This window comes from Dendrobates tinctorius, unplaced genomic scaffold (assembly GCF_039654945.1).
Source record: "Dendrobates tinctorius isolate UK_male_01 unplaced genomic scaffold, ASM3965494v1 ptg000196l, whole genome shotgun sequence".
NCBI lineage: Eukaryota > Metazoa > Chordata > Amphibia > Anura > Dendrobatidae > Dendrobates > Dendrobates tinctorius.
In genome coordinates this window covers 16,442,592-16,470,410 of record NW_027361863.1, presented here as the reverse complement: position 1 = coordinate 16,470,410, position 27,819 = coordinate 16,442,592, and the positions used below count along the sequence as shown (strand labels likewise).

General features: G+C 47.0%; 1 protein-coding gene across 2 annotated transcripts in view; it reads left to right on the top strand.

Moving 5' to 3' along the window:
• NCAPD2 (non-SMC condensin I complex subunit D2) overlaps nucleotides 1-27,130 on the top strand; it is a 66,634-nt gene extending 39,504 nt beyond the window's left edge. Inside the window, exons 27-33 of one of the 2 annotated variants that reach the window (XR_012221597.1) lie at nucleotides 42-136; nucleotides 580-660; nucleotides 884-1,067; nucleotides 23,786-23,915; nucleotides 24,061-24,204; nucleotides 24,314-24,456; nucleotides 26,947-27,130. Coding sequence is in view for 1 of the 2 variants with exons in the window: in XM_073552939.1 (XP_073409040.1) it covers nucleotides 42-136; nucleotides 580-660; nucleotides 884-1,067; nucleotides 23,786-23,915; nucleotides 24,061-24,204; nucleotides 24,314-24,399 (720 nt within the window). In the remaining variant the exon portion in view is untranslated. Of the gene's footprint in view, nucleotides 1-41; nucleotides 137-579; nucleotides 661-883; nucleotides 1,068-23,785; nucleotides 23,916-24,060; nucleotides 24,205-24,313; nucleotides 24,498-26,946 lie in introns of those variants that run through there. The other variant, XM_073552939.1, reaches the window with a different exon arrangement.
• Nucleotides 27,131-27,819: the final 689 nt, after the last annotated feature.

The window sequence follows — 27,819 nt, the reverse complement described above, 5'->3', positions numbered from 1 at the left end:
ACTTTAGCGCTATCTCAGGATTACTTTCTCGTGTTTCCTAGGGCAATGCCGTCTACAACCTCTTACCAGACATCATCAGCCGCTTGTCAGATCCAGACTGCGGCGTGGAGGAAGACTCTTTCCACACAATCATGAGGTAACTTCAGAAAATGGATAAAACGAACCCATCTGGGATTAGCTCGTCGAATAGCTTTTTATTTTAGTTGGAGTTGTTTAACAGTGACCTATCGGAGAATTTGGTAAAGGCGTTATCACTCGTGACCCTGTGACGACACTTTGCTGAACAGCAACTTCAAAAACCATGAACTGAGCACTGCAGACTGTCCAGCACTTACTGGGAAACGTTGCAGATTTCTGCTGGTTTTCATTGCAATGCAAAGTGACATATTGGACTGTATCTGGTCTAGAAATCCGCACAAGTTACACGTGGATTTTATTGCATCCAGCTACTGTTATCCCATAAATGTCTTGCATATGAAAACTCCTTTAAAATGAGTTTCATTTCTACACGTTAATAAATTGTGTTTTTAACACTTTGATCTTTTTATACCCATTTATTGTTTTTCCACTTGTTCCCAGGCATCTCCTGTCATACATTACCAAAGACAAGCAGACGGAGAGCCTGATAGAGAAAATGTGCCACCGCTTCCGAACGGCCAGGTAATGCTGCCTTAAAAATTGTGGACATTGAGATTCCCTTCTGAATGGTAAAGTAGTCATGTGTCTGTAAATCAATCTTCAGATTCCCAGGGCTCTAAATTTTATGAAACAGACACCTCTATTTTGCAGAGGAAAATGCTGTAACCGTTTTATTATCCTGAATATTTAATGTGAATTTACCTTTATATTTTTTTATTTTTTCTTCCTCCCTTTTTCCTCTTAGGACTGAGCGTCAGTGGCGGGATCTGGCCCATTGTCTCGCTCTCTTACCCTTTTCTGAGAAGGGTCTCTGTAAAATGCAAGATTGCTTTGACTGCTATGGGGACAAACTGAGCGATGATGCAGTGTACAACTCCTTCCTTGCCGTCATAGCAAAGATCCGCAGAGGAGCAAAGCCTGAACTCAAGGTAGGGGAGCAGAGGATATCCCTGCCCAGATTCTGGAGTTTTAATACATTCTGGTTGCAGGTGATTGATATTCATTTAGGAGAATGGGTTATCGAAAGCTGCTTCTTGCATAACAGTGTCATGGGGATGCAATGAAAGCTCGTCTCAGGGGAGCACTCATCCAAGAAGTGAGTAGCGTGAAGTTAAACGGACAATTTGGTGAATCCTTCAGTTTGAGAGTACAAAACTTTATGCTTCTAGCACAGAGCAGATCTTCAGATGAAAGTTGCTCAAGATGCTTATTTTATTAGAGACCATTCTATTTTGATGAAGGTGAGACAGTGGGGCATGTTTTTAGCATTGATGTCAAAGGATTGGCATATTGCTGCACGAATGTGGATAGAGAGGTGCTATACCGACTACTACTAAGGCTATTTTCACACTAGCCCGCTCCGCCTATGGGGGCATGATACTGCATGCGACCTGCGTACCCTATCCTTAGCATTGGTTACGCAGGCCGCGCGCAGGTATGCGTTTGCTGGCGCATGCATTCTTTTGACGATGCGCCGAGCGCACCAAAATGCGACACTGCGTTTGGCGCAGGTCGGCGCACCGTCAAAAGGACGCATGCGCCGGCAAACGCATACCTGCGCGCGGCCTGCATACCCAATGCTAAAGATAGGGTACACAGGTCGCATGCAGCGTCATGCGGCCGGGAGGAGGCGTGGCCAGGGGCGGAGCTTAGCAGCGGCTGTGCGCAGACTGACGCAGGTCAGTGAAACTAGCCTAAGACAACCCCCTTCTTGATTAAAATGTTTGGCCCCCCAAAAAAATAATAAAGCCTATACTGTGCCGTTGCTGCGGTGTCGGCAGTCACTCCTGTGGGGCTCTCATGGGTGCTGTGATGCCGGTGCCCAATCAGTGGTGGCGTCACGGTCTCTGCCTTTGGACAAATCGAACATTAAGAGGCAGTCTGAAATTGGCTGCACCTGATCCCAGACTTCCTTTTTATGTTCGATATTTGTTCGAAGACTGGAACAGTGGCTCCAGCGCTGATTTAAGTGGCGACATCACATGTCACGACACTGCAGAAGAGCCTCGGGGAGAGTGAGTCCCGACACCGCAGGAATGGCACCGCCACGGGAAGGAGAGTATATGCTTTGATTGGGGGATGAGAAGTTGCCCAAGTAGTGGACAAGTTCTTTAAAACAATTTAGAACACAAAACAATGTATATACAAAAAACCCATGAGAAAATAAGCTTGAACACGCCGTCACACCGTAAGTAATGCAAAACTAAACCAGGCCTGTTGCTGAGCCCCATGGGAGAGGAGCAATTTAACATTACAAGCCGATACGTTTCTGTGTTCAGCCCTCTCTTCCATTAACCCCTCAGACCGGACAGTTAACACTCTCAACGGCACAGAGTTAAGGGTGATTTCACATTAGCGTTTCAGGGTGCAGCGACGGTCTGCGCACGGCCGCCGCTAAGCCCCTGCCCCCTGCTGCGCCTCCTCCGGTAGCTCCGCCTACGGGCGCATGACGGTGCACCGAGCGCAACCAAATTGCAACAGGTTGCGTTTGGCGCTGGTCGGCGCACCGTCAAAAGGACGCATGCGCCGCCAAACGCATACTGCGCACGGCCTGCGTCCCCAGTGATAAAGATAGGGGACGCATGCAGCGTCATGCGCCCGTAGTCCCTAATTTTATTCCTGGCATTATTCAAAGTCCAATCTTGATAATGTCCTTTTTTTCTTTAATCTTCGAAAATATGGATTTTTCCTCCTGACTATACAATTCCTACGTGAATCAGTGATCTCTCCTACGGGGGCACACCCTTGATGATATTCTATCTTTGGAAGTTAAAATTCAATCCAAAAAATGAAATGGAAACCTTTTGCCAATAATGGGTACATTTTAAGATTGTCAATCAAGTACTGCATAAGATGTGGTATGGTCGCTCAGTCATTTGGCTGAATTAAGATAGTCGTCAATATATATTTTTTTTTTTTTTTTTTTCTCTACTCCCAAATCTTTTTCTCTTACGCCTCATTGGGGGGCACAGACAGTGGGTGTTATGCTGCTGGACACTAGGTAAACCAGAAAAAAAGTTGGCTCCTCCCCTGCAGTATACACCCTCTCGCTGGCTGTAATTGCTCCAGTTCTTTGCTTCGTGTCTGTAGGAGGCACTGGGGTCTGGTTTCAGACCCCACCGTTTTTTTTTTTTAATTTTTTTAATTTTCTGTAAATTTTTATTTTTTAATTAACTGAGTGAAGGGGGCGACGGTTCCTTTCTACGGCCCACTCTCCCCCGAACCAACAACAGGCAAGCATGTGGAGTATACCTCCCCGTACACTTTCCTGCGACGAATGGGGCTGATTCCTCTGACGATGGTTCCCTTACGGTCGGTACTTTGCGGATACGAGGGCAAGCGCAACAGGACGTAGCACAGGAGTGCATGGAGAAGGACTTGAGCAGCGCTTTTTGAATGCCCTGAATCAGCCCCAGAGCTCTCCATCCCCCTACCACAGGGTGGATCGATTGAGCAATACCCCTTTAAGACCACCTCCAGCTCTGCTACATTGCCCAGAGGATGAGACACTGCTGGAAGACCCCGGACAGCGACGACTGAGCACAGGAGTGGAGGTATGGGGTCGGGTCCTGCCCCCCGGGAGAAGTGCTGATTAACGTCAGCGGCGGTGCACTGGCGCCCCGTCGCGGGCCCCCCACTCTCGGGTAGGCCAAAAATTTAGTCCCCGGCTTTTCCGGCCTGCTAGGCCGCAATTTGGCGCAGCCCACTAGCGACCGCCCGTCCCCGGCGCCTACCGCGGGTAGGCCAAAAATTTAGTCCCCGGCTTTTCCGGCCTACTAGGCTGCAATTTGAATAGCACCGCCCACCCTCTTGGAGCCTCTCATTACTTACAAGACGCGCAATTCTAATCTCGGGGACCATGTCTTCATCTGCCATTAATCCTTTTAGGAGAGCTATGCCTGCTCTGGACAGCCGGACACTGGGTGACACCACAGGGTCACCATTTTTCCTCCTGGGGGACACAACACAGGACCGTGGGTAAGCTGCATCTGCCCTCAGATTAAAGCTTAACCCCTTCCTGGCACATTCCCTGCAGCTGCAGACTCTCTGCCATTAACCCTTTCAGGAGCGCTATGCCTCAATCTAAGGAGGCTAAACGGGCTGCAAAGAAGCACACTACATTTTTTACCGTGTGTACCACTTGCAAGTCTGCCTTACCAAAGTGCACAGACTAATCCGTTATGCACGGACTGCGTCCCAACGCCCCTCGCCGCCGCTGCTGACGGGCCTCCTGCGTTTAGTACCCCTGAGTGGGCTGTGTCCCGGTCACGGTCGGTGGAGTCTCTGACCCAGGCTATATTTTCCCTCCAGGAGGACTCTTTAAGCCAGAAAGCGTCATTGCATCCCGAGGAGGGCTCTGGCGTCAGCCGGGAACCGTCCACCAGCAGGGGCCATACTCGTCCAAGGTATGGTCAGGTCTCTAGAAAGCGGACCCATGATGCGTCCCCTTGTCACGTTCGCGCCTCATCATCGGCAGCTTTGGTCTCTCGCTCGCCCTCTCCTGAGGTTCACCGCAAGCACGACTCTGAATTCGAATCTGACACGTCAGCCCCTCAGAATCCCCCAACTGATCAAGAGTCGCTTGATTCTCTTATAGAATCAGTCAACAGGATTCTGAGGTTGGATGAGGAAAATATTCCTGCTCCAGCACATCCTATCTCACTTAAGAAAACCAAGTGTGTGCGCAGGTTATTTACCAGCCGTCCAGAAATATAGGGATCGGCCACATTAGCGGTTCACAGGGCAAGTGTCTACTCAGGCTAAATACCCTTTTCATTCAGACCTAATGTAGGATTGGTTACAGTCCCCTCCAGTGGACCCTCCTGTATCGCGTCTTGCTTCTAAAACGCTCCTATCTGTTTGAGGGTTCCTCAGTCAGAAACCCCTCCGATCGTCAAATTGACTACCTTTCCCGTTCAGTTTTTTGAAGCTTCAGGAGCAGCGTTTTTTCCATCTTTCGCGGCAATTTTGGTCACTAAGGCAATGGCTGTTTGGGCAGAAGTCTTGATTACTTCCTTCCAGGGCACCAGTCTTCTTCCGGAGGCAACCACTGGCGCCAGGCAGATAATTCACGCAGCGGACTTTGCAGTAGACACTACTTTTGATGCCGCCAATTGCGCGGCTCAAACTGCCGCTAATGCAATCTCCATTAGAAGAGCCCTATGGCTCCGCGGCTGGCGGGCGGATGCCACACCTAAAAGATCGTTGACTTCTCTCCCCTTTCAAACGGGTCGACTTTTTGGAGACAAACTGGACCAGCTCTTTTCTGATACTACCGGGGGGAAAAAGTAAATTCCTTCCTCAACAAAAGGGGCTGTTCGGCCATTTCGCAACTAACAGCCAACGCGTTTTCGATCTTCTCGCAACAATTCTGGTTGGTCCTCCTCTACCTTCTCTTCCGGATCAGGTTGGTCCCCGCGCGGAGACAGTCTCCCAGGTCTCATACAGATCTAACAGCTCTTGGAAACCCAGGCCAAGGGTTTCTGGATCTAGGGGAGCCAGATCTCCTAGATCTGCCCAATGACAAGTGGGTCAGGGAGCTGGTGTCCTCCGGATACGAGTGAGAATTTTCTTCTCCCCCTCCAACTCGATTTTTCCTTTCCTCTCCCCCCAAGAAAGATAAGAGCCTTCCTTCGGGCTGTTTAGGCTCTAAGGGACGGAGTCATCGTTCCGGTCCCTCATCACGAAAGGCTCAGGGGATTTTATTCAAACCTTTTTGTGGTTCCAAAAAGGATGGGACGATGCGACCCATTCTGGATCTCAAACTGTTAAATCAGTTTGTCAAGGTACAGTGATTCCGAATGGAATCTCTCTGATCAGTTGTCGCTTCCATGGAAAAAGGACAGTTCCTAACATCCATCGACATCAAGGACGCTTACCTTCACATTCTGATCTGCCTGTCCCACCAGCAGTTCCTGCATTTTGCCATTCACGAGGAACACTTCCAGTTCGTTGCCTTGCCCTTCTGACTCGCCACCAACCTCCGGGTCTTTACCAAGGTTATGGCAGCTTTCATGGCCATTCTCCAGTCACGGTAACACCACCACTCCCCGAATCTGGATGACCTGCTCATCAAGGGTCTGTCCCTTCCAGCCTGCGAGGAATCCATGGATAACAGTAAATACACTTTCTCTCTTTGGGTGGAAGATAAACTTCGAAAAGTCTTTCCCAAAACCGGCTCAGCAGATTTCCCTTTTAAAAATGATCTTGGACACTTTCTGCGGGTTGGTCATTCTCCCTCCAGGAGAGACCCAAGCCTTACAACAGGCAGCGCGGACTCTTTCCCGACCAGTTTCTCACTCAATTTGTTTCAGCATGAGAGTTCTCGGAAAGATGGTGGCAGCGATGGAAGCAGTTCCATTTGCACAGTTCCACCTCTGTTCCCTTACAACGCGCGTTGCTGTTAGCTTGGGACAAGAACCCGTTCTCCCTGGACTGTCGGATCCCTCTGTCCCTGCGGGTCAGGCAAGCCCTCAGGTGGAGGACACTGAGGTCCTCCCTGAATCAAGTGAGGTCTTTTCTCCCAGTAAGATGGTTGGTAGTAACCACCGACGCAAGTCTCCTCGGCTGGGGTGCGGTCTTTCGTCGCCACAAGGCACAGGGTCATTGGTCAACCCTAGAGTCGCGTCTCCCATCAACATTTTGAAGATACGAATGATCAGATTAGCTCTACGGAGTTTCCACCATCTCCTCGCAGGTCACCCCATCATGATCCAATCCGACAACGCCACGGCTGTAGCGTATATCAACCGCCAGGGAGGTACCTGGAGCAGGTTGGCCATGCACGAAGTGAGTCACATCCTCCATTGGGCCGAACGTAGAAAATTGGGCGGCAGATTTTCTCAGTCGCCAAGGCATTGCCTCGGAAGTGGTCTCTTCATCCGGAAGTCTTTCAGCAGATTTGTCGTCGTTGGGGGACTCCGGATGTGGATCTCATGGCCTCAAGACTAAACAACAAGGTTCCTCAATTCATTGCCCGATCCATGCGCCATCAGATCAGACGCCCTAGTTTTGCCATGTCACCGGTTCCAGCTCCCGTACATCTTCCCTCCTCTTCCCTTGCTTCCGAGGGTCATCAAGTAGATCAGAGCGGAGGGAGTATCAGTGATCCTAGTCACGCCAGATTGGCTGAGCATAGAATGCAGAACTAATACAACTAGTCGCCGACATCCCCTGGCGACTTCCAGATTGCATGGATCTACACTCGCAGGGCCCGATTTACCACCAGAACTCCGGGGCCCTGTCTTTGACGGCGTGGCCGTTGAATCCTTGATTTTAGCACAGGCTGGGTTCTCTTATGACGTGACTTCCACCGTGATTAGTGCTAGGAAGCCTGTGTCCATGTGCATCTATCACCGCACCTGGAAAACCTTTTTTTCGTGGTGCAAGGATCATGGTCGATCACCTTTGGTGGTTTTCCATTCCGGCCATATTGGAATTCCTTCAATCTGGATTAAATTCAGGCCTCGCGCTTAGCTCGTTCAAGGGCCAAATTTCAGCAGTGCTTTTCCAACGTAAAATTGCCACCAAACTTCAGGTCAAGACATTCATTCAGGGAGTTTCCCATGTGATGCCTCCTTATAGAAGGCCATTGGAATCATGGGACCTTAACTTGGTTCTCGGGGCCTTACAGGAGGCTCCTTTCGAACCACTGCGGGACTTGTCACTGTCTGTCCTCTCTTGGAAGGTGGTCTTTCTAGTGGCAATTACGTCAATCAGACGAGTTTCTGAATTGGCAGCCCTGTCCTGCCGTTCTCCGTTCCTGAATTTTCATCAGGAAAAGGTAATTCTCAGGACGTCCCCGTCCTTCCTGCCCAAGGTCGTCTCCTCATTCCATCTTAACGAGGAAATTGTTTTTGCCTTCCTTTTGTCCGGCGCCAGTCCATCGCATTGAGAAGGCCCTCCACACCCTGGATGTGGTTAGGGCGCTGAGACAGTACATCTCGTGGACTGCTCCCTTCCACAAGTCAGATGCCCTGTTCAGGCTTCCAGAGGGGCATATGAAGGGTCTAGCTGCGTCAAAAGCAACGCTAGCCAGGTGGATTCGCTTAGCGATTCAGGAATCCTACTGCGTCGGGAACGCGCCAGTCCCATCGGGGGGATTAAGGCGCACTCTACCCGGTCAGTGGGCGCCTCTTCGGCCATTCGGCACCAGGCCTCAGCAGAACAGGTCTGCAAGGCTGCGACTTGGTCCAGTCTGCATACTTTTACAAGAAATTACCAAATTCATTCTCAGGCCTGTCCGCAAGGCTGTGACTTGTTCCAGCCTGCATACCTTTGCAAACATTGCCTACTTCATTCTCGGGCCTCTGCAGATGCAGCTCACGGCAGACACAGCCTGCAATCGGCAGTACATCAATGTTGACTCAGTGGTACATGGGGTATTAGCAGATGCATGCTCTCCACCCAGGGACTGCTTTAGGACGTCCCACTGTGTCCCCAATGAGGCGTAGACGAAATTGGGATTTTTGTGTACTCGCCGTAAAATCCTTTTCTCCGAGCCAATCATTGGGGGGACACAGCACCCACCCTGTTTAGCCTATTGGCTCACTGTAGCATTCTTAGGCTTTGACTTAGTTATGGTTATTGTTGTCTATTTATGCTCCTATTGCTTTTTTCACCTAACTGGAGAAATCTCAGCCAGCGAGAAGGTGTATACTGCAGGGGAGGAGCTAACTTTTTTTTCTCGTTTACTTGGTGTCCTAGTGGCTAGCAGCATAACACCCACTGTCTGTGTCCCCCAATGATTGGCTCGGAGAAAAAGATTTTACGGTGAGTACACAAATCCCTATTTTGGAGCTTTCATTAGGGGACACAGGTAACCATGGGGTGTATGCTGCTGCCGCTAGGACGCAAAAAAGGAATTGGATCGTCATTGAAAAAGCAGCAGGAGAAACCACTACAGCAAAACTCTATACAAACCCATCACGGGCACTTTTAAAGCATCATTTTTATGGAAATATGTTGTTGTAATTTTGCATCATATTGATAATCAGTGTAAATTATGGCATCGCAATCTGTTTCCTAGAAAATTTTTCACAACAAATGGGTGGGGAGGAGGGAATGGAGACATCAGATTATTTGTTAATTTCAGTTAATGACGGCCATTTGGGATTTTTCCAATTACTTGCTATTTTAATTTTAGTAGCGCTGAGGATATGCACAATCACTGTCTGAAATCTGTGCCGCATTAAGTCCAGGTCATTGGTAAAAAGTACCTGCTCCTTAGTGATCGTCAGTGGGATGTTGCTAATCTGGGATATTGGTTGTGTGATTGCATCCCATAGTTGCTTTACGTTATCACAATTTCACCAGATATGCGTCATATCTGCATTGGCGTCTCCGCATCTGCAGCACACGCCGGGAGATCTGCGACTGTCTATATGGCGTGAAATACCACCTGTATAATGGGTTGTTTTTTTGCATTTTCCAAATGATTTGTACACTTGGGAACACATTCTCATTGAGGAGGACATCTGCCATTGACCTGGGGTGATCGTGTAATGTAAATCTTTCTCCCATTTGTGGAGATGTTCCTATTCTCTAATCTGTCATCACTATTTGAGTTTCCTGAACAGTGTCTGCTTTAAAGGGAATCTGTCACCTCATTTTTGCCCTATAAGATGCGGCCCCCAATGTAACCTGAAAGAGAAGAAAAACAAGTTAATTATACTCACCCAGGGGTCCTGTCCGATGGGTGTCACCGTCCGGTTTCGGCTCCTCCCATCTTCAAGCGATGACGTCCTTCTTCTGCCACGGCTCCTGCGCAGGTGTACTTTATCTGCCCTGTTGAGGGCAGAGCAGAGTACTGCAGTGTGCAGGCGCTGGGAGAGGTCAGAGAGGTCCGACGCCTGCGCACTGCAGTATTCTGCTCTGCCCTCAACAGGGCAAAAAAAGGGGGAACAACAAAGTTCTGATCTCAATGTTGTATACAACTATAACAGTTCAAAGAATAAAGTCTGGATCTAAGTGACCCTACTGGACACACACCGCTATCCAGTATATAATGGGGAAGGCTTACAAAACAAAGTTAGTTTTCTCGTGCTTCCAAACTATTAAAAAAAAAAAGTAGATTTTCTGCTCATAAAAAAGAAAAAATTAGGCAGAACATTCAAAATGAGGGAACAAAGATGGAGGTAAAACTTGCATCCTGTTCAGGTCCACTCCTTGCTCCAGCTTTTTTTTTTTTTTTTTTCCTGGTCCACCGATGCCAGTGACCATCTCTGTAGCAGAGTCATAGCCTCCCGGGGAGATGTCAGGACATGTGTGGCTCTATTCTGGGTGATGAGCTTCACTGGTAGCCCCACTTGTACGGAATCCCGTTGTCTTGTCTCATAGCATTTTTGTCGCTGTTGAGAACTCCTCCGGCCTCCTGTTCTGGGCAACAGCGGACAGATCAGTAAACACCAGGGTGTTCTTGAACCTGTCATGGAGTTCTAGGTTTTGCCCGCTGCTGCTTTGGTCATGCCCTCCTTGAAATGGTGAAACTACAGCTGGGCAATTGCATCCCTGGGTGCAGAGTTTGGGGGAACACTTAAGTTTGGGGATCCTATGCGCCCTATCAGTTGGTCCCACTGGTCTCATTCAGGAATTAATGTAGTGAAAAAGTCTGTTAAGAACTTCCTCAATGCGTTTGCAGTAATGCTTTCTGGTATCCTTCTGAACCCGACGATCTACGTCTGGAGTGGTACTCCAGATCCGTCAGTTTCCATTTCAAAGCTGTAATCTCGTCTGCCTCATTATGTGCATACACCAAATTGTGTGCACTAGTGAACGCCTCCTGCTTCTCCTCAAAGTGTGGCTGTCTTGTGTGTACACTGTCCTTCTGTAATGCAGTCATTGCTGAGGAGATATCTGTGTGTATAGCTTGCTTTAAAGCAGAGCTTTGGCCTATGTCGGGTGCAGCAGATACTTGCAATTCAGTGACTGGGTGTCTCCCGGGGCTGCTGGATGCAAAGATTCTCAGGTCCCCTGTCAGGGTATGTTGCTCCTGTAATGGCCTGGGGCTGTTTGCACTTTTTTGGGTTTTTTTTAACAAAGACAAATTGTGCACGGTGCTGTACCTGTGCGCCACATCGCCGACCTGATTTATCTTTCTTCTTATGCTGCTTCGTATCTGTAGGTGAGCCGCTTTTATAGACCGTGGAAGCACGAGTTGACGCTACTTGTGGCCTCTCTGCTCCAAACCGGACACGCCACCCACACAACAAAGGCACTTAGGCCCAACAAAAGCACAAATTGAGGAGAGTGCAGTGTCCCCCAATGAGGGCTCCAAGAAAGATTTCTACACGAAGATTTCATCCATTTTAAGTTTATGCTTAGAACATACAACACTGCCCTTCACCTCTCCAAACAAACCTATTTCAACACCCTCATCATCTCACTGTCCAATAACCCGAAACGTCTCTTTGACACTTTTCATTCTCTACTCAATCCAAGAGTACAGGCCCCAACCACGGAGCTCCGAGCTGACGATCTGGCCAATTACTTCAAAGAAAAAATTGACCAGATCCGACAGGAAATTATCTCCAAATCCCCTCATACCATGCACTGTCCTCCCTCCCCCACTGCATCTAACTCACTCTCTGATTTTGAACCAGTCACAGAAGAAGAAGTAAGCAGGCTCCTTGCATCTTCTCGCCCAACTACTTGCACCAGTGACCCATTTCCGTCACATCTCCTCCAGTCCCTTTCCCCTGCTGTCACCCCTCACCTAACTAAAATATTTAACCTCTCTCTCTCTTCTGGTATTTTTCCCTCCTCATTTAAGCATGCCATCATACATCCACTACTTAAAAAACCATCCCTCGACCAAAACTGTGCCGCTAACTATAGACCTGTCTCTAATCTTCCCTTCATCTCTAAACTCCTGGAACGCCTGGTCCACTCCCGTCTTATCCGCTATCTCTCAGAAAACTCTGTTCTCGACCCTCTCCAATCCGGTTTCCGCTCTTTACACTCCACTGAAACTGCCCTCACTAAAGTCTCTAATGATCTGCTAACAGCTAAATCAAATGGTCATTACTCCATGCTAATTCTCTTGGATCTCTCTGCAGCATTCGACACTGTGGATCATCAGCTCCTCCTCACTATGCTCCATTCCATTGGCCTCAAGGACACCGTTCTCTCCTGGTTCTCCTCCTATCTCTCCGACCGCTCCTTTACTGTTTCTTTTGCCGGTTCCTCCTCCTCTCACCTTCCCCTTACTGTTGGGGTTCCTCAAGGATCGGTTCTAGGCCCCCTCCTATTCTCCTTGTACACTGCCCCTAATGGTCAAACAATCAGTAGATTTGGTTTCCAGTACCATCTCTATGCTGATGACACCCAATTATACGCTTCTTCTCCTGACATCACGCCAGCCTTTCTAGAAAACACTGGCGATTGTCTAAACGCTGTGTCTAATATCATGTCCTCACTATATCTGAAACTGAACCTGTCAAAGACTGAACTCCTTGTGTTTCCTCCCGCTACTAATGTACCTACACCCGACATTGCCATTTCCGTGTGTGGTTCCACTATTACTCCCCAGCAACATGCCCGCTGTCTTGGGGTCATACTTGATTCCGAGCTTTCCTTTGCCCCCCACATTCGATCACTGGCTCGCTCTTGTCATCTGCACCTCAAAAACATTTCTAGAATTCGACCTTTTCTTACTTTTGACTCTGCAAAAACTCTTGCTGTTTCTCTTATTCATTAGAACTTCATAGAACTTCATAGAATCGTAGAGTTGGAAGGGACCTCCTGGGCCATCTGGTCCAACCCCCTGCTCAAAGCAGGATTCGCTAAATCATCACAGTCAGATGTCTGTCCAGCCTCTGTTTGAAGACTTCCATTGAAGGAGAACTCACCACTTCTCGTGGCAGCCTGTTCCACTCATTGATCACTCTAACTGTCAAAAAGTTTTTTCTAATATCTAATCTGTGTCTCTTCCCATTCAGTTTCATCCCATTGCTTCTAGTCTTTCCTTGTGCAAATGAGAATAAAGTTGATCCTTCTACAATGTGACAGCCCTTTAGATATTTGTAGACAGCTATTAAGTCTCCTCTCAGTCTTCTCTTTTGCAAACTAAACATTCCCAAATCCTGCAACCTTTCCTCATAAGACAGGGTTTGCAGACCGGTCACCATTCTGGTCGCTCTTTTCTGAACTTGCTCCAGTTTGTTGATGTCTTTTTTAAAATGTGGTGCCCAAAACTGGACACAATATTCCAGATGAGGTCTGACCAAAGAGGAGTAGAGGGAAATAATGACTTCACGTGATCTAGACTGTATGCTTCTGTTAATACATCCTAGAATTGCATTTGCCTTTTTTGCTGCTGCATCACACTGTTGACTCATATTCAGTCTGTGATCTATTAGTATACCCAAGTCTTTTTCACATGTGCTGTCACTTAGCCCTATTCCTCCCATTCTATATATGCTTTTTTCATTTTTATTGCCCAGATGTAGTACTTTGCATTTCTCCCTGTTAAAAACCATTCTGTTAGTTGCTGCCCACTTCTCCAGTTTATTTAAATCTTTTTGAATCCTCTCTCTCTCTTCTCTAGTATTAGCTATCCCTCCTAGCTTTGTGTCATCAGCAAATTTAATCAGTTTACCCTCAATTCCTTCATCTAAATCATTGATAAAGATGTTGAACAATACAGGGCCCAGGACAGAGCCCTGTGGTACCCCACTTGAGACATTCTTCCAACTGGATGTGCAGCCATTTACGACCACTCTTTGGGTCCGATCACTAAGCCAGTTATGAATCCACCTAACAGTTGCCTTGTCCATTCCATACTTAGTCATTTTTTCAATAAGGATTGTATGAGAGACTTTGTCAAATGCTTTGCTGAAGTCAAGATATACTATATCTACAGCATTTCCTTGATCCACCCAATCAGTGATACCGTCTCGACTATTGTAACTCTCTTCTAATCGGTCTCCCTCTTACCAAACTCTCCCCTCTCCAATCTGTCTTGAATGCTGCAGCCAGGATCATATTCCTCACCAATCGTTACACCGATGCCTCTACCTTGTGCCAGTCATTACACTGACTACCCATCCACTCCAGAATTCAGTATAAACTTATTACCCTCACCCACAAAGCCCTCCATGGCTCAGCACCACCCTACATCTCCTCCCTTGTTTCAGTATACCACCCTACCCGCGCCCTCCGTTCTGCTGATGACCTGAGGTTAGTATCCTCAATAGTCAGAACCTCCCGCTCCCGTCTCCAAGACTTTACACGTGCCGCGCCAATTCTTTGGAATGCACTTCCCAGGTCAATACGATTAGTCCCCAATCCCCACAATTTTAAGCGTGTCCTGAAAACGCATTTATTCAGACTGGCCTATCGCCTCAACACATTAACCTAACCTATCCCTGTGTGGCAGAGCCAAAAGTTTTACCATAACCAGGTTCCCAGCATCATGTTCCCACATGCTTTATGCCTCCATTAGCCCTCTGTGTCTGTACTGTTACACACTTAACATTATGGCTGGTCCATACAATCAGGGCAACTGTTACCACCCACCTTTCGTGTCTACCTCTTTCCTCATAGACTGTAAGCTTGCGAGCAGGGCCCTCACTCCTCTTGGTATTTGTTATAATCTACTGTATGTGATTATTGTTATGCTGTAATGTCTATTGTCTGTACAAATCCCCTCTGAAATTTAAAGTGCTGCGGAATATGTCGGCGCTATAAAAATAAAATTTATTTATTATTATTATTATTATTATTATTATTATTATTATGAGTACCAAAAATCCTTCTTTATCGCTTCATTGGGGGACAAAGGTAACCATGTACGTCCCAAAGGCGGGAACAGTATAACTTGCTCGGATCAGGCCGGATGGCAGGCAACCGCTGATGGCAACATCTTTCTTCCAAGGCTGGCATCAGCTGAAGCATAGGTATGTTCCACTCATTGATCACTCTGTCAAAAAGTTTTTTCTAATATCTAATCTGTGTCTCCTCCCATTCAGTTTCATCCCATTGCTTCTAGTCTTTCCCTGTGCAAATGAGAATAAAGTTGATCCTTCTGCAATGTGACAGCCCTTTAGATATTTGTAGACAGCTATTAAGTCTCCTCTCAGTCTTCTCTTTTGCAAGCTAAACATTCCCAAATCATGCAACCTTTCCTCATAAGACAGGGTTTGCAGACCGGTCACCATTCTGGTCGCTCTTTTCTGAACTTGCTCCGGTTTGTTGATGTGTTTTTTTAAAATGTGGTGCCCAAAACTGGACACAATATTCCAGATGAGGTCTGACCAAAGAGGAGTAGAGGGAAATAATGACTTCACGTGATCTAGACTGTATGCTTCTGTTAATGCATCCCAGAATTGCATTTGCCTTTTTTGCTGCTGCATCACACTGTTGAATCATATTCAGTCTGTGAGCTATTAGTATAAGTCTTTCACATGTGCTGTTGCTTAGCCCTATTCCTCCCATTCTGTATATGCTTTTTTCATTTTTATTGCCCAGATGTAGTACTTTGCATTTTTCCCTGTTAAAAACCATTCTGTTAGTTGCTGCCCACTGTTCCAGTTTATTTATATCTTTTTGAATCCTCTCTGTCTCTTCTCTAGTATTAGCTATCCCTCCTAGCTTTGTGTCATCAGCAAATTTAATCAGTTTACCCTCAATTCCTTCATCTAAATCGTTGATAAAGATGTTGAACAATACAGGGCCCATGACAGAGCCCTGTGTTACCCCACTTGAGACATTCTTCCAACTGGATGTGCAGCCATTTACGACCACTCTTTGGGTCCGATCACTAAGCCAGTTATGAATCCACCTAACAGTTGCCTTGTCCATTCCATACGTAGTCACTTTTTCAATAAGGATTGTATGAGAGACTTTGTCAAATGCTTTGCTGAAGTCAAGATATACTATATCTACAGCATTTCCTTTATCCACCCAATCAGTGATTCCGTCATAGAAGGAAATTAAGTTAGTCTGACATGACTTATTAGTTACAAACCCATGCTGACTCTGTTTAATCACTTCGTTCTTATCCAGGTACTGACATACATGTTTAATTATTTGTTCAAAGATCTTTCCTGGTATCGAAGTCAGACTCACCGGCCTATAGTTGCCTGGGTCCACCTTCTTCCCCTTTTTGAAGATAGGAACAACATTTGCTCTTCAGTCTTCTGGGACTTCTCCTGTTCTCCAAGAATTTTCAAAGATTATGGAGAGGGGTTCAAAAATTTCTTCTGCTATCTCCTTCAGTACTCTGGGGTGTAATTCATCTGGACCTGGAGACTTGAATTCATTTAGGTTAGCTAAGTGTTTCCTCACTATTTTTCTGTTTATAGATATCCTAGATTCTTCTATTCCCTTAATAGGACAGTGAAGAACAGTTGATGTTACATTTCCTTTCTGAGAGAAAACAGATGCAAAATAGGAATTTAAAAGTTCGGCCTTCTCAACATCCTGTCTTACCATTTCATCATTTTTCATCCTGTAAAAATCCTATAGCATCTTTGACTTTTCTTTTACTTTTGACATATCCCCAAAATCCTTTATTATTGCTTTTGACATCTCTTGCAAGCCTCAATTCATTGTCAGCTTTAGCTAATCTGATTTGTGCCCTGCAGGTTCTGCATACAGCGTTATATTCTTCTTTAGACATGCCTCCCTCTTTCCATTTTATAAACATTTTTTTTCTTCCTTTTTAGCATGTGCTTAAGTTCTGTGTTCATCCATCCTGGCTTCCTTAAATGCTTCCTATTCTTCCCTCTTTTCAGAATTGTTAACAATTGTGCTTTGAGAATTTCATTTTTCAAGATTTCCCATCCTTCCTGGACATTTTTGTCTTTAAGGATATCCAGCCATTGGATCCCTCCAATTCTCTTTCTGAATCCCTTAAAATCTGCCTTTCTGAAATCTAACCTTGACGTCTGAGTCTTCACAGGTCTTCCACCTCTAGTAATCCAAAATTCTAAAATAGCATGGTCGCTACCTCCTAGGGTCCCAGCCACTTTTACCTCCTCAACCATTTCCTCCCTGTTTCTAAGGATTAGATCCAAGGTAGAAGTTCCCCTTGTTTTCTCCCCTACTTGTGAAAGTGTGAAGATGACCAGGAAGCAGATCTGCATTGCAGAGGCCTGCTGCTGTTTGGCCCAGGAGGCCACTACCTCTTGGGTGGTGTGTTTTTTTTCTTTATGCAATTTAAGCTCTCACTATAGCCGAGCGTATCCACAAGCGATAGTAGACTTAAAAACAGGTAGTCCCTGACGGCGTCCTCAGGTATTACAAGCGAGGAGTCAGAACGTTTGAAAGAGGCATTCTTGAGAGGTGGGAACATGGCTCTGACCAAATCCATTTTGTGAAGAGCCTTCTCTCGTTGATTCGGACTGGGACAGAAGTAAGGTAAGACTACATACTTGTAGATGTGGAAGGAGGAGATCGTTACTGATGGAGAACGAGAAACTGGGAGCGACGAGAGCTGCCAGCTCCAGAAGGGGGATTCTCAACGGCTAAAATGAGGTTAAGATTTCAAAAACTGACCGTCACATCCATGCATAAGCATAGTGTGAACAGGTGCTTAACCGAGTCACCAACTCGTATACATTCAAACAAAAAAGGAAGCACACTGGCGCCATAACATGCAAACATGAAAAATGAATTGCATTACTGCATTTAGAAGTATGAAAAATCTGTATTCATTAACCTTCTGACTGAGCACTCCACCTGTTGGCCGCAGGCGATTTTAATTAATGCAGGGCCACTACCCCTCCACAGAGATATAGACTTCAGTCTAAACAGAGGATTTTTATAGGTTCCCATTCTGATGAGGACTTCAATCTAAGCGAGGATTGGCATAGATGGGGTCCTGGAAAACGAGAAATGCCTTACTGTGGCTTCCAGGTACACATAAAATTGGCCATTTTATGCGCTAAACATTCTCAATTTTTTCACACTTCTAATGCAGTAATGCAATTCATTTTTCATATTTCATGTTTGCATGTTATGGTGCCACAATGTGCTTCCTTTTTTGTCTGAATTTTAAAATGAGGTTAACGTCCCAAGGGTCTACAGTAGGTCGATCCAGTACAGCACTTTTTGAAAGCATTGTTTTGCGGTATCATAGGTGTGAGGTTTTTCTTTTGTGTCCTTTTTTGTATACGTAGGGTGTTATTAGGGACGCCGACGTTGAGCGGGGGGTGCCATGTCGTCTACAACTAGGGTGCCATCCTCCGCAGTCAGGAAGGGCCGAACTAGGGTCTATTAGGGCATGATGGCGTATTGCCCCTCTGATATACTCATATTCTGAAAACGAAATGTATATTTGTGCTGCCTCATTGATATTGGTCCCCCTGGTATCTAGTGATTTCACATTTAGTGTGTTTTTTAATGATTTGAATTTAAGCTATGTTTTAGGGGTTTTTTCTTTGTTGTGCTTTCTGGTTTACACTTTGATTCCTGAACCCCCAAACTATTTCTCTGAAGTCTATAATGGGAAGGGAGACTTCCAACAACCCTGAACTGTGTGGCAGAAGATCGAGGGCCGGCATTGGTTGTGACAACTAGCCAGTGGAGATAAATGAATGCTTACTGAAGCTGAAATGAGGAGGAGAGGATCCAACAAGGCAATGACTCGAGGCAGAAAAATAGGACCGTCCAAGGAAAAAATCTTGTCCCAAGCTGATGGGTTAGATGCCTTAGGGAGCAAATCCACCAATGGAGTTCTGAGATCTCTTCATCTGGAAGGAGGACTCTGACACATGTGGTGTTGAACATCATACCTAGGAAGACTAAGTGCTGAACCTGGAACTGAACAGCTTTATGGGAAATTCTATCTTGTAGCCGGTGGTAGCCATTTCCTGACCCAGGCGTCTTCTACCACTAAAAACAACCTGTCTCGGAATAGACTGCCACCCACCCTGAGAGGACTACCATTTGGGGGGTGACCCATCATGCAGAAAAGAATCTAGTAGCATGGGACCCAGAGGGCCTGGTAGAAGTGGCCCCTTCTGTGCCAGGAGGATGCGGGGTTGAACGACTGTTTCCTTCTTTCCTGCTGGACGGGAGATCAGTCAAGCTGCGAGGAGGTCCTGAAAGGAAAATGGACGAAACTGGAGAGAACAGCTCCTGGTCAATGGATGCATTGGTTTAGGTTGAAGAAGAATAGTTCTTACTATCTGTAGCATCCGAAGTGAGCTAGTTTAGATCTGAGAAGTTAAACCTTGGAAGTGAAGATTGGTAACTGACATTTTGGAAGGCAGGTCAGCATTGCAGGCCTTTAAACCAGGTAATTCATTGTATGGCCATGATATTGCTAGTGACCTGGGCTTAGCAGCTGGCAGCATCCTGGGGATTGGCGAGCAAGTATGTACCAGCATGGGAAATCTGGTCTGCAAGATCAACTGGTGAGGAGCTAGATACGATGCCCTACCAGAGGAGCTTGGCCCAGGCAGAGACCGCTTTGGTCACCCAAGTGGAAGTGAAATAAGGGGAAGAGGGATGCACAAGTAGCATTAAAGCCTGATTTGGCAAGGACCTCAATCTTTGTCGGAGTCCTTGAGTGAGGAACCATTGGATAGCAACAGAAGTCTTGGTGGAGAGGCAAGAGATGGGCGGATCAACGGACGGTGATTCTGCCCAATTATTGATGAGATCTGGACTAAATGGATATGAGATCCAACTGTTTTCTACTTGGGAAAACTCTTCTAGTGTTGTCCATTGTTTTGTGAAGATTTCTCTGAACTCCGCCTTGTGATTTTAAAACGTCCAGGGAGGATGTCTTGCCGTTTTATGCGACAGGGTGAACCAGAGGGGGGACCCTCATCTTCCTTTTAATATTCAGGGTCTGATTAATAGCCAGTATGAGACTGTCAACCATATTCTGAAGTCTGGAGGTCTGGTCCATGCCTGGATCGGACTCTGTATCGGAAAACAAAGCCACCGCGGGGGAGGAGGCATGGGATACAGAAGGCATCTTGGAGGATGAGGCAGATGGTGACCTGGACGAGGAGCCAGAACGAGCCCACTTATTAGATTTCATCCTTGCTCTGCCCTTATGAGCGTGGCCGCTGGGAGCTTGTGAATCATCCAGGAGAACAATCTGAGCACTGGAGGCGGCAGAAAAGTTAGCTAAAAGTCCATGACTTTCACCAGGGACAATGATAGTTTGGTTAGGTCGGATACTGATTGAGAAATGGCAACGGTCTCTTCTGGGAGGGGGTGTGCTCTCGACCTGGGCGGCGGTGGGCTCCAGTGGGGCTGACATGGCGGAAGGGCTGCAAGTCATCTGACAGAAGGCAGTGTCACGACCCAGCTTTCAAGGGACCCAGAACTAGGGGGTTCCTTCCATGTCCCTACCACTAAGGGGCGCCCTAGCTTGCTGTCTTCCTAGGATACTTATGACGGTGAAGATGCTGGCGCTCCCACCCTTGCCTTATCTCTGGAATCAGTCCTTGGTCTGTTCACTTCCCCCACCCAGGGCAGATTGGGCGCTACTGTGCACGGCAGTACACCAACCCGACGAACAAGGCAACACAAACAAGGGTAACTGAAAATAGCAAGCCTACAAATATTCACTCACATAGAACAGAGGAATACATCGGGGAGTGGAGGATGGGGGAATAACCATAATAAGGGAATTATCACCCTTTAAAAACAATGCAACAGTCACAGATATCGCCTCGAAACTCCTTCCCGTATAAACAACTCTCCACCAAGCCATGCAGCAAAAGCTAGCTCTGACATGGGTTTGAATCAGGACCCAGATTATAAAGGGGATAGGAGTGGCTAACCGAGCTCAGCTGAGAGCTCAAACTCCCAGAGTTGCCAGCATGCCTGGTTAACCCCTGTTATGCCAAAATAAACACCATTTAAAAAGTGCTTTTCAGCACAGGAGTAGGAGCAAGAAACGCTGCGGTCTTCTGGCTCCTCTCTATTGTGGTAACCCTGTGACAGAGGTTGTAATTGTGGGCCCTTTCTCTTTTTGCAGAGGGCGTACTGAATTGTGGGGGTGGGAGGATCCCTACGTCTGTGTATATGTATGAGCCTTGATACTGTTGAGGTCCAAGCCTAGGAGGGAATACAGACTGAAGAGGGCCTACCCAGTCTGGAAGAGGGGAGTCCTGTCAGCACCATTCGTTCAGAGACAGGTGCTGTAGAAAAGCATGGCTGAGAAGCTGAGGCATGCAATGTCTGCAGAGCAGTAGCCGGAGTGCAGGAGAAAAGCTGGGCAGTCCCCGGGCAGTGGCGTGCTGCTAGGCTCTCTAAAATTAAACAGATGCTCCCATAGGCTGAGGAATAAAGCACTCTAATTTGGTATGACGAACGAGGTGGCGTGGCCTCTGGTGGTACAAGCGCTGTTGGAGAAGAAAACGCAGATGGTATTTGGCTGGCATACCTATGGTGGTCGCTCCTCCCCTCTGTATGGATTGTGGCGGGGGATATTCTTGATCCTTAACCCTCTAGGGACCATACGTTATTCCATATACACTTTCAATGTTGTGAGATCGCACCACGTCTGCATTTCCCGTGTCCTCAACTTCTCCATGGAGGCCGTATGCTCTCCACATATCATCCCTGTGTGAATAGCAGTCGCCCTTAAAGATGTTAGTAGCTTTATCCATTTGATCAGAATAATCATCCAGATCCTTGAAGCAATAGATCTGTACGGGTGCCGTCATCCATCGCCAATATCGGAGGCAACAGGGAGCTTGGGAAACGGCAAATGCCATATGGGAATAGAGTAGTAGTTCTGACAAGTGTAGTTCTAGGTATATTGTGTGTCGTGTGCACTGATTTATGTAAGATCCCCTACATGGTATGTCTCCCCCACAAGCTAAACAAGGAGTCTGCCAGATGCCTCTGAACCCCAATGCATCAGATCTGTCTGTCCAGAGAGCGAGGCTTTCGTTCTAGATCTGATCTGTCATGTGACGGCCATTCTAGTCTTCCTTTCTCTTTATGTAAAGTGGTTTTGCTTAAAAACTGTTGGATAATTTTCAATAAAAAATCCTTTATTCATGGCAGGGGAGCAGAAACTGAAAACTAAGCATTCCTGCCTCTAATCCTAGTCACTGTGTAGGTGATATGAGGTGTGCGAGCGCTCGCTGCCGTTCATAGAGCCCCCTGTGATTCCGGAGCTTCCTCTGAATGTCGCCATTTTCCTGCTCACATACACTGCTATATGAAGATGGGAACATCGGAGCCCCGTTATTGGGATCAAAAGTGGGATTCCCAATGGTGGAAATAAAGGAATAAGTAATGTCTGACGGGGTAGTGCCTGTCCTCGCTCTGTGGCAGTGACATCTGCTGATCGTTACACCATATGCCGGCAATTTGTTTGTACAGGTAAAACCTGTCTATAGGGTTATAGTTTGATCAGGTAGTATACATTTATTCCACACCTTTGGTGGTATACATGGGGGGGGGGGGGCGGGGGCTATGCTGTTTGATGTGACAGTCATTAAAAAAAATCGTGTCGAAGCCATATGTAAATCAGGCTGGGAGTGCAGTGGGGGTGTCCATGATATATACATTTACACATATACACCCTTAATGCACTGCCAGCCTTGTTTGCATATGACTTAGATTTTTCATCATGGTCATATCTGATCTCGAAAGCTCAACCGTCTACATAACCATATGTGACTACTCGATCGTGGCCCAATTCTAAAGCATCCGGTATTCTAGAATATGGCCAGCGGGAGATTGAAATAAAAAGGATCTACTCACCAACCGGCGGCCTCCGGACTCTCTCTCCTCTCCACGCTCCTGGCATCTTCCGTTCCCAGTAATGCTTTGCGCCAAAGACCGCTGCTGACATCACTCCTGAGAGCGCAACGTCATCAGCAGTCTTTGGGCAAAGCATTACTGGGAACGGAAGATGCTGGGCGTATGGTGAGAGGAGGGAGAGTCCGGAGGCCGTTGGAAGGTGAGTATATCACTTTTTTTTTTTTTTTTTTTCTATTTTTTACAGGTTTATGGTACCCAGGGTCCCGAGGAGCCTCCACTCCTCCGGACCCTGGGTACCGCCTAGCGCCCGTCATCTCCCGGCTGTGTTGCTGCTTGTGTGTGTCCGGAGATGACCCGCGGCAACCGTCGGGAGATCAGCGTCCTTTGAATTCCGGACTGCGCCTGTCGCTGATTGGTCGCGGCCGCCACCAATCAGCGACGCAGGATTTCGGTGACGCAGAGATAAGATGAGAATCTGTGTGTGTGTGTGTGTGTGTGTGTGTGTGTGTGTATGTGTGTGTGTGTGTGTGTATATATATATATATATATATATATATATATATATATATATATATATATATATACACATTAAATATATATAGTGTGTGTGTATATGTGTGTGTGTATATATATATATATATATATATATATATATATATATATATATATAATACACACATATATACAGTGTATGTATATGTGTATGTATATGTGTGTATGTGTGTATATATATATATATATATATATATATATATATATATATATATATATATATATATATATGTGTGTGCTGACTGATTCCGTTTTATTGAAATTCTGATTTTGTGAAACCTACCAGACATGATCCCGTATAATGCATCCGCAGGGTAACTGACTAGGACTAAGAATGTTGCTTGCCTTCTGATCTCCCCGATAGGCGCAGCTTACATTGTATTGTATTTTTATTTTTTGTCTCCTGCAGACTCAGATTGATGAGTTTGAGCACAAGCTGAATGTTTGCCACAACAAGGGTTTGGAGAACATGGACGCCCCTGGGGAAACCATCCAGAACGGAAACGCTCCACCGTTATCTGTGAAAAAGAATCCGCCCGGTAAGTGGTGAGCCACAATCGTCCTCATTCAGAGTAATGTCCCACAACCCATGGTCAAAGTGGCGCTAGATGTGCAGAAGGCATCTGCCAACCTTTGTGATGGGGTAGATCCATACTGACGGCTGAGGTCACACTTTCTTTCCAGGTAAGAGACGTCCTCTTAAGTCTGTGAACAACAAAGCCTCAAAAGTTACTGAAGAAAGTGATTTCCAGACTCCAAAAATTCGAGCCCCCAGAAAAAATGTCAGGAAGGTGACAGTGAAGTTCTCCAGTGATGAAGAGTCGGACGGTGAGTAATTATTGGGTTGTATAAACCCCGGAGAAATGATCGGGAAGGTTTACGTCTAGTTCTCTTGTAATGTATTTGCTCGAGTTATTTTATTTTTTTTTCTTTCCAGATTCAGAAACGGAGTTCAGTGAAGCAGAAACTCCTAAAAATACTACCCCCATCAGACGCACATCTACCCGATCCCGGGCCCGGTGACTGCTCTGTGGGCGCCTCCTGTGTGACCGCACCTCGTGTAACTCTCGGCCTTTTTAGGTGCTTCTTGTATAATATTAAATCTTTCTTCTCTTCTTAAACTTGCTGTTGTTGTTAGCCTGGTCCGTGACTCTCAGCATGATGCTGCACCCTGCTGGTAAATGTAATGTGGGCCATGATGGAAAGGTGTCAGGATATGAAGAGCATGAGTGCTCTGTTTTATTGGGCTGCAGATGCCGACCCCCTGTCCACCACCAAAAGAGCCAATAATGGCCACTAGGGCATCAGAGCTACGGAGCCGTGGAAGATGCCAACTGGGTCTGACCTAAGGCGCGTGGTTTTACATCTAGACGGCCGGATGCATCACTTGAGACGCACTATAGAGACTGGCAGCGACACTGGCATCCCGTGTGCCACCACCTAAACACTGCACACAGTCCCCCATCACAGCAGCGCTGGTCTGAATTTCAGCAGGTTGATATTGCCGCACTCAGGAAATTGTTCAGGAAAAGTTTTTAAAAAAAAAAAAATGCGGTGAGGACTAGGCTGGTACATTAGATCTGTCTGGCCGCTAAGTTGGATGTGCTGGAAACCAAGCCTGATCCATTGATGTCGCGCGACACACAACCTGCTGCCGGCTTTTTGGTGCGGCCTTCACCGATTGCCCTTATTCAGGGGGTGTGGGGTCTGGACCTCAGCTTGTTAGTGAGGGGGCTTGAATAACAAACGGTTATGGTGGTTTTATGCTAATCTCCCCCTTCCTCCTATTGTACAAAGTCTGAGCTCTGCCTGGGCTCCTCCCAGACATTGGGGGGGGCTGGCCGTGAGCTCTGCCGGTCTACTCCTGGGAGGGTCCTCATGTGTCCTGGGTGCTGATGTCTCCATTAGCTCTTTATCCTCCACTTATTCCATCTTGTGCTTTCCTCCTTGCCTACACCCTGTTTTTTTTTTTTGTTTTTTTTTGTTCTCTCTGCCCTCCCTGCAATACTTTGCCCCCTCTCTGCTGTGGAGATCGCTCAGCTAGATGAAGGATTTACACCCTGCAGCAGCGAACTAGGAAATTTGTAATGAAAACTTAATTTAGAAAGGTGCTGAGTCCTGCAGCACGCTGTATGGGAAGTGAAGACCCTTCTGCTCTTGTGACGCGTCCTGTTTATAATACCTGCTTTGTTTTCTGGCGTGCCCCATCGCTGGATCGTTTCCATCACTAATGGCCCGGCTCTGCTGGGTTGGCACACAGTCTGATGGTTTCTTGGCTGCCCATCAATGTGTGACTGCCATCAATCGCTGCGCTGCCTGGTTACCAGAAGATGCAAAGTCCTGAGCACTTTTGAACTGAGCTACTTAAATAGTTTGTTGCGCTCGGCTGTGGGACGGATCAGCCACTTGTGTTATTGCAGCTGCTATCAGCAGTTGTCGATCACCTGGCGCGTCGTGTTCAGTCGCAGCTTTGGCGTCTTGGTCTGTGCGTCTGAGAAGCAGGAATATCTTGGTAAATGACATAAAGACAACTGTTCCCCTTTTTTTTTTATGTAGGTGCAACGGCCTCCATACTGATTATAAAGCCATCAGACAACTAGCGCTTGTAAACCACTCAGCCACTAGAGGGCGCAGTGATGGTAAAGGAATCTGGCAGATGGTGGGTTTCCTCTGCTGATCACAGCGTGGCCCCCCGCATGCTAACAGCGTGGGCAGCTCATCTGCAGTCAGGATACGAGCGCATATCATGCCGATTTTCATCTTGTAGCTGAACTTTGGGGACAAGTGGGTCATCTGGGATGAGAGAGGGTGTTTGTACAGCTTCGCCCCCTGACATGCAAGACCTTGGGCAGCCATGACTTGCATATTTCTTGCTAAAGGCGTCAGTGCAAAATCTGTATTTACTGCCAACAAGAGCGTCACCTCTGATCAGCACTGGACGGTCCCTGGGCTCTAGCAGCCTCTGGATGCCCCTTACATTAAAGATTAAGGCCCGGATTCGTCAGTGATATTTTGTACACCCATCTTGATGAATAACGCCCCTCTTACTGAATCCAGCTCCTCTTCCAGCTGCCGTGCACTGTCACAATGGTGGGAGACAAGAGTAAGCTGGTCGTAATTTACTCCAACTCTTTTACTCAAATTTTAATGATTTGTCAGTTGTGCTTGGTGACCCCCTCGGTTCTTTATCCAGACCCCTCATGTGCAGAATCTGCCCCCCCCCCCCCCCCCCCCGCTGTGCTGTCTGCCTTTACTAACGACTGAGCAGTCAGTGGTGCAGAGCTCCTGATACCAGCGCAGTCCTGTAATAGGAGCCACCGGGGGAACAAGACAGTCCATGACATTTTTTTTCCTCCGACTCTTCCTCCATCCTTATGAGTGATGATATTGAGAAGTAGAAGGGACCGCAGGAACCGAGTCGTGAAGTGGAGACCACGTAACGTTACATAGTGGGGAGCAGAGGGCAGAAAATTCAACATCGATCTGTTGACCCCATAACTGCAGAGTCCAGACCTCCTCTGTATTTGTATTTGTATTTGCTCGAGTTATTTTATTTTTTTTTCTTTCCAGATTCAGAAACGGAGTTCAGTGAAGCAGAAACTCCTAAAAATACTACCCCCATCAGACGCACATCTACCCGATCCCGGGCCCGGTGACTGCTCTGTGGGCGCCTCCTGTGTGACCGCACCTCGTGTAACTCTCGGCCTTTTTAGGTGCTTCTTGTATAATATTAAATCTTTCTTCTCTTCTTAAACTTGCTGTTGTTGTTAGCCTGGTCCGTGACTCTCAGCATGATGCTGCACCCTGCTGGTAAATGTAATGTGGGCCATGATGGAAAGGTGTCAGGATATGAAGAGCATGAGTGCTCTGTTTTATTGGGCTGCAGATGCCGACCCCCTGTCCACCACCAAAAGAGCCAATAATGGCCACTAGGGCATCAGAGCTACGGAGCCGTGGAAGATGCCAACTGGGTCTGACCTAAGGCGCGTGGTTTTACATCTAGACGGCCGGATGCATCACTTGAGACGCACTATAGAGACTGGCAGCGACACTGGCATCCCGTGTGCCACCACCTAAACACTGCACACAGTCCCCCATCACAGCAGCGCTGGTCTGAATTTCAGCAGGTTGATATTGCCGCACTCAGGAAATTGTTCAGGAAAAGTTTTTAAAAAAAAAAAAATGCGGTGAGGACTAGGCTGGTACATTAGATCTGTCTGGCCGCTAAGTTGGATGTGCTGGAAACCAAGCCTGATCCATTGATGTCGCGCGACACACAACCTGCTGCCGGCTTTTTGGTGCGGCCTTCACCGATTGCCCTTATTCAGGGGGTGTGGGGTCTGGACCTCAGCTTGTTAGTGAGGGGGCTTGAATAACAAACGGTTATGGTGGTTTTATGCTAATCTCCCCCTTCCTCCTATTGTACAAAGTCTGAGCTCTGCC